Source organism: Dipodomys spectabilis, unplaced genomic scaffold (genome assembly GCF_019054845.1).
Source record: "Dipodomys spectabilis isolate Male_0828 unplaced genomic scaffold, ASM1905484v1 ptg000002l, whole genome shotgun sequence".
Classification (NCBI taxonomy): Eukaryota; Metazoa; Chordata; class Mammalia; order Rodentia; family Heteromyidae; genus Dipodomys; species Dipodomys spectabilis.
This window is the reverse complement of record NW_024870679.1, coordinates 2,055,194-2,072,495: the sequence shown is the minus strand read 5'-3', so window position 1 is coordinate 2,072,495 and position 17,302 is coordinate 2,055,194. Positions and strand designations below refer to the sequence as shown.

Here is a 17,302-nt window from a genome sequence, read left to right as displayed (position 1 = left end):
TTGGAAAATGATTCTGCCTAGGCCTTACAGCGATCAAGACACTCCATTACTGGGGACTTCAAATCCCTATGGAGACTAGGTATCTGTGGCTAGAGAACCCAGAAGTGTGGCCACATGTTGAATGTTGATACACTCATGCCCTCACGGCCATCATCTGGGGAAAATAAACCTGGTTTGGCTCAACTCGTTTCTCTTTCCATCCATTACAGGTCTAGTGATCTTGATGCTCCTCCAGGGAGGTAAGTAGGTGTAATTACTGCATAAGTGTCCTGGGGTTGGTGCCTAAAATTCTGATGTTTCTGTCCCGGGTCCATTTTTCTATTGATTACTTTCTCACATTCAGACACTAATGTATTTATGATTCTGAGATTTTGTTTTGTGTATTTATGTGTTTGTCCTTCTCTCTCTCCTCCCTCTCTTTCTCCCCTTCTCCCTCCCCCTCTTTTCCTCTCCCTCTCTTAAACAATCTTCTCTCCTCTCTTCTCCTCTCTTTTCCTCTCCTCTCCTCTTCTCTTCTGTGCCAATACTGAGGTTGAAACTCGGACACATGTATACAATATACACACACATTTATTTACCTATGTCATTCGTTCATCTATGCATAAACTTAATCTCAGTGCTATACATATATCATGTTTATTTACTTGTGTCCTTTATCTATGCATATATTGAATCTCAGTGCTTGGTGGGCATTTTATATACTGGTGATATGTCTGACCTTTAATGTAATTCTTAACCACAGCCCGGGTACACAAAAGCCAGTGGGCCCATTAGGATGACTCAAAGGCTCTGGTTGAATTAGTGAAGAATTCAATTGCTATCTTGGGGGAGCATCTTTTAGTGTAGTTTTTTGGATTCTAAGGCAATAGAACTAGAATCTAATTGGCTATACTCTATTCCAGGATCGGCCTACAAACTTGTTTGCTATTTTACCAACTGGTCCCATGAAAGACAGGAACCAGGAAAATTCACCTATGAGGATATTGACCCTTTCCTCTGCTCTCATCTCATCTACGCCTTTGCCGGCATCAGTAACCATAAGGTCATCGTCAATGACAAGAATGCTGCAATGCTTTATCAGACCATCAACAATCTCAAAACCAAGTCAGTAGGATGGTGTGGGAACTTGCCAGTCAGGTTTGGGGCAAGTACATATCAAACCGCTCATAAGCTGTCTCATTCCTTTATGCATTCATTCATCTGTATTTCTTTTTCTATAATTCAGATCTTATCTGTTCTTTTCAATCCTTCCTTCCTTCCTCCCCCTCTTCCTTCCTTCCTTCCTTCCTTCCTTGCGTCGAAGCCATAACTGAGCAACCAGGTCGTTTGTCTAGATCTTTCGCATCAGAAATTCTACCTTATAGGCAAAGGTTTCTCTGGGAACAGAAAAGAAACAAAGTTTATTTTTCTACTCTAGGAATCCCAACCTGAAAATTCTCTTGTCCATTGGAGGATACCTGTTTGGCTCCAAAGGGTAAGATCACAATCCTTTATTTTGCTTATTCTTTTAATTTCTGATAAGCATTGTAACTTTTCTTTCTTGTTCCAGAGACCTTGAACTAGGCATTGTGGTGGTGGGCGAGGGTGGGGGGAGGTTCCCAGTGGCAAAATGGACCAGGATTTTGTCACAAATAATGTCAGAGCGCTAGGTTTTATGTGTTTTGGAACTTTGAACCCACATACTTGATGCCTGAGTAAACTGGAGCATGAGCTATAGTCTGTAACTCAATTATTTATGCAATGGGTTTTTACATATTTCATATGTGGATTATAGAGACATGGGTTTATTGGGAAATGCAACTTTTTAATCACTGGGATTTTATACTATGGAGTAGGTTCAGTGGTAATTTCCACTCAAAAACCCAATCCTGACCCACAGCTGTGGTGCTACACAGTGCCCTGGGTCAGGGCCGTGAAGCTAGTGGCTGTGAGATCAAGCAGGCAGAGGAAATAGTCTGCTTTGCTTTAAAACAAAAAAGTTAATGTTTCAAATCATACAGTATAGTAAATCATATTTTCTAGTCATATAACAGTGATATTTCATTTATTTATAGCAAGAGTTAAAGAAGTACAACTATGAAAGGATAAGATCCCTTTTTTTCACTTGTCAACGACAGTTAAATTACTTTTGAATTTCTTATGCGTTGATTTGTTAAAATATTGACTATTTTTTCAATTTTATTTTTTTATATTAGCTTATATTATTCCTGGAGGTGGAATTTGTCTCCATACATGTTTACACTGTATTCCAATCAATTCCACCCCCTCTCTCACACTCTCCGCCCCCTCCCCAACAGCATCTCCAACAGTGTCCTTGTTTCATTTTATTCCCCTTGGTTTTCCTTGCCAAGTGCTGGCATTTTTTAAGTCTGAATGTCTTAAACTGAGCCAGCAGAGTTTCAGTTGCTAAGGAAATCTGATGGTACAACTTCCTCATCCAGCCTGTCATTCTTCAGTTCTAGATGAGGCAGAAAAAAAAAAAGTGGCAGTCAAGCCAGGGTCAGTAGCTTGCACCTGTAATTCTACTTAGAAGGCTGAGATCTGGGTAAGGAGATCTCAGTTGCCTCAGTGACTTTGTTGCTTTGTTTAGGGAAGTTTCTGATAGGCAAAAAAGTCTGTGGGACTCCATCTCCAATTAACCAGCAAAATGCCAATCTGGAGGTCAAGTGGCACCAGCCATGAGTAAGAGAGCTGATCAAGAACACAAGGCCCTGAGTAGAAGACCCAGTACTAGAGGGGGAAAAAAGTAGATGTGAGACTTATAGACTTCTATATATAGAATGAGCTGCCTAAATTAATTAACTCGACCATAATTATCCTTCAATTATGAATGGGGTTCCAAGGCATCTGCTTTTCTACAATTCTCTTTTTACCTAATTGCTTAAATTCTGATTCAGTTAGAAATGTTCTCATTCATTCAATAAATGATTTATCCAGTGCTTATTAGGTACTGGTGTGGTGGTGCTAAGTAGGATACTGGGGTTAAATGATGATGGTTTCAATTCTCCTTAACCAAATTCAAATTGTGTTTAAGATGCATAGTTTCAGATAAGTTCTTCAACAGCTATAAGTCTCAAGGGTTTTTGTAACTATACTAACTCTACTTCAGACTGATGTGAGGGTAGCCAATGCAAACAATTGGGTAGTGCCCATGTGCAATAAAGAGCTAATAATCACTATTATATCAATATTCTTATGATTATTAGGTAAGTGCCATATTTTGGCTTAGATGTTGCCCCAAATATTTAAATATATGCAATTTACACACTTGCCTCTGAGGAGCAAACACATCAACTTTTTCTTTCTCTCTCTTTTTGTGCTGGAACTAGGGCTAGAACTCAGGACCTTATGCTCTTGCTCACTCAGAATTGGTACTCTGTCAGTATGGCTGGAGCCACACGCCCCCCACTTCCAGCTTTTTGTTGGTTAATTAGAGATAAGAGTCTCTTGTATTTGTATGCTGGGACTGGCTTTGTGATTCTTCAATTCTTAGCCTCCTGAATAGCTAGTTTTACAAACCTGAGCCACTGCTCATCAATTTCTATTATATATTCATCTTTCCTAAACTTGGAGGTGTCTTTCCAGACATTATAACCACTTTGAATGCAAGCAAAAAGATAAGAACTGATTTCTACCATAAGTTTCTGTCAATCCAATTTACTGTTGTCTCATTCACTCAGAAGCTAAGATCATACAAAAATCTGAATATACTATTGACTAAAATAAAATTAATTCAAGACTCTGCTCTCAGGACCTCTTACTCTTGCTTAGTTTTTTCACTTAAGGCTAACACTCAGTACCCCTTCTGGCTTTTTCTGTGATTAATTGGAGATAAGAGTCTCAGAAACTTTCCTGTGTGGGCTGGCTTTGAACCATGATCCTCAGATCTCAGCCTCCCAATTAACTAGGATTATAGCATAAGCCACTGGCACCTGGCAGAATTCTTACTAGAACTAGATTCTGAAAAAATGGACCTAGAAGCCCAAGGCCAAGGTCTAGTTGAGAAGAAGGCTCTGATGTACCTTTCTAGTGGTTTGGTCAAGGAGATAGTCTTTGTCAAAGGCAGCTCCATTCCCCAGCAGAGAACCAGTCCTCCTTTATCTGACCTGATCTGGCTTAACAATATTTCTCCTCATCACTTCCATAAGAGAAGAGATTGATATAGACAAAGAGTAAGTGGTTTTTTTTATTCAGTACTTGTACAAAGAGGTTACAATTTCATAAATTAGACTACGAGTACAGTGCTTCTTGGCCAATGTAACTTTTTCCATTGTTCTTCCCCATGTTTTTTTGGAAAGGAAAACTGCTTTGGGATTTTAGTAAAAAAAAAAAAAAATGTTGTACTCAGACTATGGCTTATTCTTTCATTAAAACATCTGTATTGATTTTACCCAGGTTCCACCCCATGGTTGATTCTTCTACATCACGCTTGGAATTTATTAACTCTGTAATCCCGTTTCTGAGGAACCATAATTTTGATGGATTAGATATAAGCTGGATCTATCCAGATAGGAAAGACAACGCTCAATTCACTGGGCTGATTCATGTAAGCCAGACTCCACGGGACACTCACAGTGTGTGTGTGTGTGTGTGTGTGTGTGTGTGTGTGTGTGTGTGTGTGTGTGTGTGAAGTCTAACAGATTTTCCTGCCCAGGCTGGCTTTAAACCATGATCCTCAGATCTCAGCCTCTTGAGTAGTTAGGATCACAGGCATGAGCTGCCTGTGTCCAGCCTCACAACTTCTAATATGCATAGCTTTTAATGGCACATTGGGAGGGAAAATGGAAGAGATTGGGACTGCTTAGAAGATAAAGCTCTTGCCTTTTAGAACTTCCTACTGTTGGTGAAGAAGTTCCTGTTTCTAGTTTAGAGCACAAACAGTACCAAATGACAGGGCCCCCTGACCCAGTAAGCAGAACTCCAAAATAGAGCAATGTCCACATAAGAGAACATGGGCCATAGACTGTCCCGAGTTTTTAGATAGCTTCTTAGAAGATAGATCAGATAGATCAGAAAATCTAGCAGAAAGAAACTCAAGTAGTTCCATCGTAGGTGCAGTGAGGCTGGAGTCCTCTGTTTAACATGGAGCTATCCTAAACAGATATAGGCACAACACATCCTCTTGTGGGACAGGGAGGAACAAGTCAATCTCTCTCATCAGATGTGGCTCTAGAAACTTCATGCTTCCAGGTTAGAAGCTTAGTGTTGAATTATGGAAGGAAGGATCTGACATCTTGTTTTATTGTTTGGTAGGAGTTAGCAGAAGCCTTTCAGAATGACTCTGTAAAATCCACCAAAACAAGGCTTCTCTTGACTGCTGGCGTGTCTGCTGGAAGGCAGATGATTGATAATAGCTATCAGATCCAGAAACTGGCAGAGTGAGTACTTCAAGAGGTCTTTCCAAGACTTTCCCTCAATTTTGATCCATGCAAATTAAAATGAAAGCACCCATCCCAGAAGACCACATGGACACAGTTGCATAGAACAAAGGGATTTATTGCCAGCAGGGCTGACAAGGCCAATTCTCTCTCAGGAGAGGGAGGAATGGTGCCTGTCTTTGTTCGGGGCATCTTTAAACAGTCAGGAGACTAGAGGGGTGAGGTAATCTAGTGCACCACTGGTCACAGAAGATGGTGCCTGGGTGGGGTGGAGTTTAGGTCTGGGCAGGGAACCATAACATCATCTAGTCCAGAGAAACCGGTGGGAGCCCCCAGGAGAGTTCTCTTTTCTTTGTGAAGGGCAGAGTAGAGTTTAGTTTTGGGTAGTGGGTGTTCTGTTGATGCAGCTGAGGGCTAGAGATACATACTGAGGGCCTAGGATGGAGACTGTCAAGCCCCAAATGGAAGAGGACATGGTAACACAAATGACATGCCAGCATGGCAGGAGGAAGCAAAGAAGAAGGGTCACTGACCAAACCCTATCATTCAGCCTTTCTCGGTTTTTTGGCATTTTAGAGACGTGGATTTCATCAATCTCCTGTCTTTTGACTTCCATGGACCTTGGGAAAAGCCCCTCGTCACTGGACACAATAGCCCTCTAAGAAAGGGGCAGCTGGACAAAGGGTCAGGCTCTTACTATAATGTGGTGAGTGGCACAGTGGCTATTGGGAGGGGCTGAGGAGAACCCAGCATCAAGAACTACTTCTGTCTTGAACCAAGGAACAACAATGTGCCCAGTAGAATCTCAGGTAATCCTAGCAGCCAGAGAATACAGTGGAAATGCTTTGCTCACAGAGCAATAACATATCACCTGAAAAATGTCAGATCTAGTTATTGACTCTAAGCTTAATACCTTGTCCAACATGTCACCACCCCAAACTTCTCCATACATTTCTTAATACCTACACAGATAATTAGAATCTGCACTCCTGTGTCCCTCCATATTTCTTCTTCTTCTTCCTCTTCCTCTTCCTCTTCCTCTTCCTCTTCTTCTTCTTCTTCTTCTTCTTCTTCTTCTTCTTCTTCTTCTTCTTCTTCTTCTTCTTCTTCTTCTTCTTCTTCTTCTTCTTCTTCTTCTTCTTCTTCTTCTTCCTCTTCCTCCTCCTCTTCCTCCTCTTCCTCCTCCTCCTCTTCTTCTTCTTCTTCCTCCCCCTCATCTTCCTCTTCCTCCTCCTCATCTTCCTCTTCCTCTCCTCCTCCTCCTCTTCTTCTCCTCCTCTTCCTTCTCCTCCTCTTCTTCTTCTTCTTTTTTGTTGGTCATGGGGTTTGAATTCTGGGCCTAGGTGCTGTCCCTGAGCTCTTCAGCTCAAGGCAAGTACTCTACCACTTGACCTACAGTGCCACTTCCAGTTTTCTGAGTGGTTTACTGGAGATCAGAGTCTCATGGACTTTCCTGCCTGGGTTGGCTTTGAACCATGATCCTCATATCTCAGCCTCCTGATTACAGGTGTGAGTCATTGGCACCCAGACATATTTCTTCTTTGAGTTGATCTTCCAGAGCTGGGTACTGATGGCTCACATCTATAATCCTAGTTAGTTAGGTGGCTAAAATTTGAGGATTGTGGGTCAAAGCCATTCCAAACAGATAAATTCATGAGACTCTTTATCTCCAACTAGCCAGAAAATAAGTGGAGGTGTGGTTCAAGTGTTATAGCACCAGCCTTGAATGAAAAAGCCAAAGTGAAAGCATGAGGCCCTGAGTTCAAGTCCCATTACTGGCACAAACATACAAACACAGAAGTTGATTTCCCAAATCACACTGTGAGTTTGGCTGGACAGAAATAATAATTACAATAAATATTCTGGTGCTCGTGGGGCTATCTACACTTGGATGTAGGAAACGCCATCACAAAGTCACCTATGTGAAGTTTGGGATGGAAGCTAAGCAAAACCTGACATCTTCCCCTACCCTACACATCCTGAACCTCCATCTTCCATCTCTTTCTAGGAGTATGCTGTGGGGTACTGGATACACAAGGGAATGCCTGCAGAAAAGGTGATCATGGGAATCCCCACGTATGGACACTCCTTCACACTGGCATCTGCGAACACTGACCTGGGGGCCCGTGCCTCTGGTCCTGGAGCTGCTGGTCCCTTCACCAAGTCTTTAGGCATCCTGGCCTATTATGAGGTAGCTGGAATTTCCATGTGGCCTCATCTGCCTGTCATGTCTGGGAAGGAGGGCTAGCTCTAGTCTGACAGTAAAGAGAAATGCATGTTAAACGGTGGAGAAGGAACTACACAGGACTAATGGGACATCTAAGAGGAGCTCTGACTTTGAAAAATAAGCTGAGCGGTAGAGTACTTGTGGTTCACACCTGTGCTCCTAGACAATCAGAAGCCTGAGATTTGAGGATCATGGTTCAAAGTCAGCCGGGGCAGGAAATTCTGTGAGATTCTTATCTCTAATTTACCAAAAAGCCAAAAGTGGGGCTGTGGCTCAAGTGGTAGAGCATTAGGCTTGAGTACAAAATCTCAGGGATACCATCCAAGCCCTAAGTTCAAGCCCTAAGACACACACACACACACACACACACACACACACACACACACACAAAAGCTGAAACTGGAAGGTGAACCATCACCTTGGACCATCCATTCTGTACAATGAATTGGGTCATTTCCCCAAGGCTTCACTAACTAATCTTCTCTGTCTTCCTCATTATGTTCCAAAAAGAGCCCATTACTGACCTTCTTGATCTCTCTCGCCCCTCCCCCCCCAGATCTGCCAGTTCCTGCAAGGAGCCAAGATCACCAGGCTTCAGGATCAGCAGGTCCCCTATGCAGTCAAGGGGAACCAGTGGGTGGGTTACGATGATGTGGAGAGTATGAAGACTAAGGTAGGCAAGAGGGGGGAACAGGGGATGTACAGATGTGGTCAAATGTCACGTTTTTGAGGTCTTAAGGGTCTAGGATTGAATCCTGTGTCCTAGCAGCCCATATCTAATAGTGATTCTAAGCCACACTTGTGAGCACCTGTAATACAGGAGGGAGAGGTGGAAAGGATACACAAAAGTATTAGGAGTAAGCTGGATGTCAGGTGGCTCATGCTTATATTCCCAGCTACTTTGGAGACTGAGATCTGAGGATCCAGTCTCAGATCGAAGCCAGTCTGGGGAAGACTTATTTCTGTCCCAATTCTAATCTCCAATCAACCAGGAAAAAAAAACAACTGGAAGTGGAGGTAGTGCACCAGTGGAAGAGTACTTGAGCTTAAGCCCTGGTACAAGTACATCTTCCCTTGGAAGTGGCGCTGTGGCTCAAGCGGTAGAGTGCTCGCCTTGAGCTGAAGAGCTGAGGGACAGCACCCAGGCCCAGAGTTCAAGCCCCACGACCACCCCCCCCCCCAAAAAAAGTTGATAACCTTCCACTTTAAGCAACTGGGAAAATAAGAACTAACTATATAACTCAAAAAAACAGAAGGAGGAGTGAAGTACATCTTCCCATACCCCTTACCCCATACACAGAATTGAGAATAAGTGGAAAAGTGAGGAGAGAAGTAAGGTATGAGGGCAGGGAGACATTAGTACCTACAGAGAATAGTTGGTTATGTAACTTGTTGACTCACAGAAGCCCCTCAGTCTATCTCATGGATTACCTGTCCACAAGGGCCCAGATGAGAGCCTACCAGTCCTCAAGGCCAGTGGGAAGATGCAAGAGTGTAATAGACAACTCTAGGACATTTCTCTTGCCAAGAGCTTGATTTCTACCCTTATCTAGAGAGCATTCATAGCCTCTGTGAATGCTGGGCCTGGGGTGTAGACACAATGTGGGCCAGAGAAGAGTGGGGACTCTCTGGTAGTGAGTAGTCTTCTCTTCCTCCTCTTGAGTCACCTTTCCTTCAGGGACTCTCCAATTTCATGAAACCAGAAAGTCTGTGCCTGTATTCTGAGCTCAAATTCTCATCTGAAGTGGACTTGATCATGGGCATTTAAAGGCCTCTTCGAATCTCTGCATGTCCCTCTCTTGCATCCCACAGGTTGAGTTTCTAAAGAATTTAAACCTTGGAGGAGCCATGATCTGGTCTGTTGACCTGGATGACTTCACAGGAAAATCCTGCCACCAGGGCCCCTATCCCCTTGTTCAAGCTGTCAAGAAAAGCCTTGGAAACCTCATCGCTTCTCAGCCTTTTGGCTAAGATCAAGTGTGGAAACCTATGAAGTTAACAAAACAGTTTGAGGCAGGTACTGGGGCTGGGTAGATTGCTGGACAGAATAGAGCACAGGAGATAAGGGAAAGGAGGGGGAGGGAATCATATTTACAGATCTGGATGGATCTTTTCTCATATTCCTTTGAGTCTGTTGTGTGCTCTCCCTCCCTCCCTCCCTCCCTTCCTCCCTCTCCCCTCCCTCCCTCCGCCCCCCCCCCCTCACCAGTATTGAGATCTGAACTCAGTGCCTTTGACTCTTGCTTGCTCTTTTGCTCAAAGCTGGCACTCTACCACTTGAGCTGCACCTCCTCTTGTGGCCTTTGCTGGTTCATTTGAGTTAAGAGCCTCTTGGGCTTGTCTGCCCTCAGGTACTGGTTTCAAACCACAATCCTCAGGTCTAAGCCCCCTGAGGATTACAGGTGTGAGCCACAGTGCCTGGGTGCTATGCATTCTTACAGGTGAGGCCGCCTCTGTCCAGAGGTTCTAATAATAAGTTGGACTACTACTTAGTAATCAGTAGGGTTAAATACTGACCCCATAATAATTATTAGTTATAAAAACCTCTGACAGTTTTCAGACTGCTGAGAAATTTATTATCAGTCATTCCCTCATTTCCCAATGTGCTCTCCTCCCACCCCCAAATGATCCTGCCTATTTAAGACAGTTGGGGGTGGGGTCTCATTATCAACATGCTTTTGCTGGATTCTACCTGTTACCTTGAAGGCCAATGTCCCCTGCTACTTCATCCCTAGGCCCCAGGCTCCCTAGATGAATTATATGTCCTGTTGACAGGTGAAAGCTGTTGCTAACCACCCAGCCCTGGAGAGATCCATTGGTTCCAGGGAAAGGGGGTGAGGATCAAGGGCCTGGGACACACCACCAACTGACAAGTGAGGAGGGCCAACACTATTATCCTAGAAGAAACATCTAGAACAGCTTAGAAAATCCTGGATAGGGGTTGGAGTCATGGCTCAGTGGATAGAGGGCTAGCCAATAAGCAAAAGTGTCAGGTACTAAGTTCAAGTCCTAGTCTCAGACCTAAAAAAAAGAAAAGAAAAGAAAAGAAAATCCTGGTTAGACAATGGGCAGGAATCTTCTAGCTGGGAGCATCTGTAGTTTTAGTAGCTTGGCTTCCATTTACTGAATTGGACTTTGAAATATTCTTTCCATTCTAGGCTGAACTGAAAGCTGAACCGATGAGCTCTTGCTGCCTGCTGCTCCACATGAGTTCCCTGTGAGAGTCCCCTTGGCAAGCTGGCCTCCACACCTTTCTTCCAAACATCCTCAGACATTTTCCTTGCAGTTGTTGATTTGTGTTTGTTTTTACAGCACAACTAAACAAAATTAAAAAGTCTTTTACTCCAATAAATGTGGCCTCATTTGTATAGTTTTTGATGCTGTCAATCGAGCTGTCTTATCCCTACTTCTTGTGGGGCCTAGGACTAATATATAGATGGAAAACTATCATATGATTAAATGCTACAGAGAGCTAGCATACTATTAAAATACAACTTATGTCTCTAAATGAACAAACAGACTTTATAACAATCTAGAGAATTAAATTTGAGTTCAAAATTCTGAAACTCCAAGGGATTCTATATCAGAATGTGACTTCAGTGTGGTTTCCAGCCCCCAGTCCTCTTTCGTTTTTGTGCTGATACTGGGGCTGTAGCTCAGGGCCTTGTACTCTTGCTTAGCTTTTCAATCAAGACTGGCATTCTTGCTATTGAGCCATACCTCCATTTCTGACTTTTTGCTGGTTAATTGGAGTTAAGAGTCTTATGGACTTGTTTGCCTTGGCTGGTTTTGAACCTCATATTCTCAGACCTCAGCCTCCAGAATAACCAAAATTACAGGCATGAGACACTGGGGCCTGGCAAAAGGTACAATTCTATTTTTGCCAGTTTTGGGGTTGAACTCAGGACTTCATGCTTTTACTTGCATTCTTTGCCCAAGATTCAAATTCTACCACTTGAACCATACTTCCAGCTCTCTCCAGTTCTCTCTCTCTCTCTCTCTCTTTTTTGTTGGTCGTGGGGCTTGAACTCTGGGCTTGGGCGCTATCCCTGTGCTCTTCAGCTCAAGGCTAACACTCTACCACTTGAGCTACAGTGCCACTTCCGGTTTCCTAGTGGTTTATTGGAGATAAGAGTCTCACAGACTTTCCTGCCCGGGCTGGCTTTGAACCATGATCCTCAGATCTCAGCCTCCTTAGTAGCTTGGATTACAGGTGTGAGCCATTGGTGCCCGGCTCTCTCCAGTTCTCTTCTTTCCACATTTGCCCTTGACTCACAGAACAGGAGCCTCAGCTGCATGCACACACCTGTGGACATCTCAAACTTGACATCTGTGTATACCTCATCCCTCCATACACACAAATAGCCCTGAGCTAGGTATGGGCACAGCAGTGTGAGCTCCATCCTCCATGATAATGGGGCCAGAGAACTGGCCTGTGTTGGTCCTATAAGAAGGCAAGGGATGCTGAGGCAGGGATTCTGGCAGCTGGGTCAGGCTTTAGACGGGGGTGCATTTGAGCACCAGGGAGATGTGCCACAGTCCTGCAGGGTGCTCACCCACAGGGAGGGAAGCAGCTGGAAGACAGTGGGATGGTTAAACGATCTACCATCCATTTTGTAAATCGTGTGTGTGTGTGCGCGCGCGCTTGCCTTCTTGGGCCATTGTTTAATCAGTGGCCTTCTTAAGAATAGCTGAGACCTGGCTATTATTTTTTTAAATATTCTTGTTAGGTTTTAGTTTTTTTCTATACTAAACTAGTTTGCATTGCATTGCCTAATGAGAATCTGCTTTGTTCTCATAACTCCATGTTGCTCCCACAGCTCACTTGCCTCTCTCCCCCACGGACCACTCCTGGTTCTCAGGAAAACTTCACCCCTGACCTTATCTGAAAGTAGAGGACCGGCCTTGTCTGAAAGTGCAGGACTGTTGGCATCAGAAGGGGAACCCTACCATAAATTCCACACAGGACAGTTTGCACTGTAAATCACAAACAGGACAGAACAAAGACATTCCAGAGAAGATCTTACACTTGAATACATAAAAACCCCACCCCCTCCATTCCACTTATTTCTCCAATCCTGCTTAGTGTTTCATGGGGTCCCTTTGCTGCCATGTTTAAAACCTGTTTTGGTCTGCTGAGGTCTCTACCTTCTTTCTTTCCTTTCATACATTTGATCTTTCTTAACAGTTCCAGTACTGGAGCTTGAACTCAGAGCTTTGTGTTATTGCTTGGCTTTTTCTGCTCAAGGCTGGCATTCTACCACTTAAGCCACACCTCCACTTCCAGCTTTTTGCTGGTTAATTGGATGTGTCTACTGGGATTGCTCTACCTAACCCGGCTTTGAACTGCGATCCTCAGATCTCAGTTTCCTGAGTAGCTATGATTACAGACATGAGCCACTGTGTTCCGCTTGTGAATAAAATTTTATTGGCACACAACCATGCCTACTTTATTTACAGACTTTCTGGCTGCTTTCTCCCTATAACAACAGAGTTTAGAAGTTTACACAAAGACAGTTAAAGCCTCTTGCCTGGCCCTTTATGGAGAAGTTTCTAAAACATGGTGTATGGATTCCTCTTGCCCAAGCTCAAGGCTATTTCTGAGGATGGATAATTTTAATTTTAGGATGTCTTTGTGACTCTGGACAAACTCTCTCTGGCCTTTTCATGTCACAGTGTCTCCTCTGGAAAATGGAGGTAGTAAGAGTAGCTATTTCCCAGTGATATGGCCAAGTAAGTTATATCAAAGTATTGTGTTTAGACATTAAGGGTATTATTCGTGCTTGCTATTACTTCCATTAAAAGCAAAACTTTAGACACAATAAATGTAAAAGTTTATGTGACTAAAAAATGATTTATGAATCAGGCAGCACTCCGAGCTGGAAAAGGTTCAGAGAGCTCTGCTCTGCAATATGGATGATAATTATATACAGATCAAGGGTGTGAATGGCAGAAATAGGTCAACTGGTTACAGTTAGAAGTTTGCCTTATTTAGCAATGGCTGAGATCTGGCTATTATTTTTTAAAAAATCCTAAAGTAGGTTTTAGTTTATTTCTATACTAAGCTAGTTTGCATTGCAGTTCATTATGTAAGAATTCAAGATATAGAGACAAGATCAGATCAAATTTAATGGAATTCTATTATCCAGGTGTAATGAGCACACAATAGAGTGTGGAAAGCTACCAAACACATTAGTTTAGACTTTGTCTGAAGCCTAAGTGTCCATTAAAGATCTCTGACTTGGCCTTAAGCCCTGAACTCCATGCAAGTCTCTCATATTGCTGTGAGCAGAGAATTTTATTTGCAGACATCTGAGAGAAGACTGAAGCGAGCAGGGCATGGCTGGGGTTGGAAAAAGACACTGGCCAATCTTTCATTTCTATTTTTCTTTCTTACCTTCTTATATTTTTCCCCTTTGTCTTTGGCCCTCCCCAACCCTCAGACTGCCCCTTGAGTAGTTCTTTGAAAGCTAAATGTATTATACTAAACAAGATCCAAAAGGAAGAAGCAACAGGTCAGGCTATCTCTGCCTAAATCACAGTTCTGCTACTTCTCAGTGTAGCCTTTGACAGTTCAGGTACTTGCGATATTGTTCCAAAACTTTTTTCACTCAAGGCTGGTGCTCTACCACTTGAGCACAGCTTCACCTCTAGCTTTTTGAGATAAGAACCTCATGGACTTTTCCTACCTAGGCTGTCTTTGAATAGCAATCCTCAGCAACCACAATCCTCAGATATCAACCTCCTGAGAAACTAGGATTACAAATGTAAACCATCGATGCTTAGCTTGTGTTTACTATTTAATAACAAGCAGAAATAAACTTAACACATTTAGGAAATTCTATCCTGTACTCATGCTATGTTAAGCTACAATTAGCTTCTATGTTTTTGATAGCCAATGAAAATTGGAAAATAAAATTAGTTACACAATTGTTGGTGTCCAGAAAATCAGAATAAGCTAATAATACACATATAACTATTTTAGTTTGGTGTGTGTGTGTGTGTGTGTGTGTGTGTGTGTGTGTGTTGCCACTCCTAGGGCTTGAGCTCAGGGCACGGGCATTGTCCCTGAGCTTCTTTTGCTCAAGGCTACCCTCTACCACTTGAGCCACAGCACCACTTCTGCTCTTTTTGTTTGTGTGTTTGCTTCTGAACTGAGGAATCAAACTCTGGGCTTTGTGCATGCTAGGCAAGCCCTCTACTAGTAAGCCACATTCCCAGTCTTACTATTTTAGCTTTTAAGACCAGAAATATACTTCCTTAAGGACTTTTATAACCAGACCACTGTTTAATGTGAAGACTGACATCTTTACACAGAGGATGTCACCTATAGCATCCCTCAAAAGGAAGGGAGGGCATAAGCCTCAAATTCATTCCGTCAAAGTAAACCTATAGGGAGCTAAGAAAATAAAAGGTAGGAAGCTGGGATATAGATCAATAGTAGAGCACTTGTCCACCATGCGTAAGGTCCTGGGTCTGATACCCAGCACTGCAAAAATAAATAATTAAACAAGTTAGTAAAGGCAGGTTTAGCCCTCCACTCCTCTGTTTATAGTGGTACTCCCAAGATGGCATGTGTCTGCCCAATGACTGTCCAACATGGCAGCTCATGATGTTGCAACTGAGCCCCTGAGATGCCAAACTGAGAGATGTTGTCTCTATTAGGTAAATATTGCCAGATTTTGAAGACTTTGTAACTTATTCCTTTGTATGAGCTTTTGCAAAATGGTTTAAGACAAATTCTCATACTATAGTATGGAGCTCTTTGAAGACATTATTCTGAGTGAAATAAGTCAGATGCAAAAAGACAAAAGGTCCCATTTGATGAAATGTCTGTCAAGAGCAAAGCCATAAAAACAGAAAGTAGAAAGGTGGTTACCAAGGTTGGGGGTGAAGAAGAATGGGAAGTTGGGTTTTAGTGGATAATATACTTTCCATTTGCAACATGAACTAGTTCTAGAGAATTGTTACATGGCCATGTGACTGTAATTAACACTTCTGTGCAGAAAACACCTTGTATAATTAATTGATGCTAATAATTTTTTTTTTTTGCCAGTCCTGGGGCTTGAACTCAGGGGGCTTGAGTCCAGGGGCTTGAACTGTCCCTGAGCTGCTTTTGCTCAAGGCTAGCGCTCCTACCACTTGAGCCACAGCACCATTTCTGGATTTTTCTGTTTATGTGGTGCTAAGGAATCGAACCCAGGGCTTCATGCATGAGTGGCAAGCACTCTACCACCTTCCCAGCCCTAAAAATGTTTTTCTAGTATGTATTCGGTTGAAATCTCATTTAAAACTTTAAAATATATCTACCACAATGTATTTAGCTCAAAATTCTCCAGACCAGCAGTTTGGGCTGGGATGAGCTGGGCACTTCTGGTCTTTGCTGGGCTGTCTTATGCATCTATGTTCAATTAGTAGTTCACTAAATAGTTCTGGATGCTTCCTGGCTGTCAGCTGGGACCATGGGAGTGAGTAGCCACATGTGTTTCATTATTCCTCAGGCTAGCCCTGCTTACATGGCTGTCTCTGTTTGACAAAAGTGTGTGGGCAAAAGCTACACAGACTCTTCAGGACCAGACCCAGAACTCACACAGGGTCACTCTAGTTGTACTCTATTAATCAGAGCAGATCATAAGGCAAACTCAGCTCTAGGGACAGAAAGGAGGTGTAAAGCAAATCCACCTCCTGATACATTGATTAAGAAAGCACTACATCTATTTTTACAATGAATGAACATGAATATCCCATAGTGTTTACTGTAAACGGAAGCAGTTGATGATAAGAATATAGAGGCTATAGACTGCACCTTCTCACTTCTCTCCTTCCCTCCAATTTCTCCCTTCTCTCCTTTCCCTTCCATACCCTCCTCTCCCTTCTCTTTCTCTTTTTTTCTCCCCTCTTTCCTTTCTCCCTTGTTCCTTTCCTCCCTCCCTTGCCTTGCTCATTTTAAGTTGTGACTCTCCTTTTACTCGAAGGGTAGCTTCTTATAATTTCTCCCATCTGATCTCTCATATGCAAAAATACTCCACGCTAGACTCTCTCCATCAGAGTATGCCTCCTCCCTATATGCTTTAAGTGATGTGAGCTCTCTGGAAGCAAGAACCCTTTCCCCATTCACTCATGTGCACTTGAAAAAAAATGCAATTATGAAGCTATATATATGGTTATACGTATGTCAATTAAACCAAATTTATTAATAATGTACTCATATCTAGATACCTATCTCTGTTTGCTTGTGCCAGTCCTAGGGCTTGAATACAGGGCCTGAGCACTGTTTCCGAGATTTTTTTTTGTTTTATGTTTTGCTTAAGGCTCATGCTCTACCATTAAAGCCACAGCTCTACTTCCAGGTTGTTTTTTTTTTCTGGTTAATTGGAGATAGGCTTCAAACTGTAATCCAGAGACCTCAGCCTGCAGAGTAGCCAAGATTATAGGCACGAGCCACCTATGCTTGTCTCCTATTGCCTTTTGCTTTGTTCTATTGATGTAAGAAGTACTTAGAAAATCTATTATGATTGTGGAGAGGTATTTTTCTTGTTCTACATCTGCCTTTTTCTACATTTATTCTCTCTCTCCCTCCCTCCTTCTCTCTCTGTGTGTCTCTGTGTCTGTGTCTGTCTGTCTGTCTGTCTCTCTCTTACTGTGTGCTTATACAATGGCTTAAACTCAGTCTGGGTGCTATCTCTGAGCTGTTTTC

At 42.8% G+C, this 17,302-nt stretch overlaps 1 protein-coding gene across 4 annotated transcripts in view; it reads left to right on the top strand.

The window, feature by feature from the left end:
- Positions 1-10,937, top strand: part of Chi3l2 (chitinase 3 like 2) — a 29,507-nt gene extending 18,570 nt beyond the window's left edge. For 3 of the 4 annotated variants that reach the window (XM_042679163.1, XM_042679182.1, XM_042679192.1), the window contains 10 exons: positions 210-239; positions 903-1,104; positions 1,418-1,474; positions 4,396-4,546; positions 5,254-5,378; positions 5,955-6,084; positions 7,387-7,569; positions 8,162-8,278; positions 9,418-9,618; positions 10,764-10,937. In XM_042679163.1, coding sequence (XP_042535097.1) covers positions 210-239; positions 903-1,104; positions 1,418-1,474; positions 4,396-4,546; positions 5,254-5,378; positions 5,955-6,084; positions 7,387-7,569; positions 8,162-8,278; positions 9,418-9,576 — 1,154 coding nt within the window. In that variant the 3' untranslated portion in view covers positions 9,577-9,618; positions 10,764-10,937. Of the gene's footprint in view, positions 1-209; positions 240-902; positions 1,105-1,417; positions 1,475-4,395; positions 4,547-5,253; positions 5,379-5,954; positions 6,085-7,386; positions 7,570-8,161; positions 8,279-9,417; positions 9,623-10,763 lie in introns of all 4 variants that reach the window. The other variant, XM_042679172.1, reaches the window with a different exon arrangement.
- Positions 10,938-17,302: the final 6,365 nt, after the last annotated feature.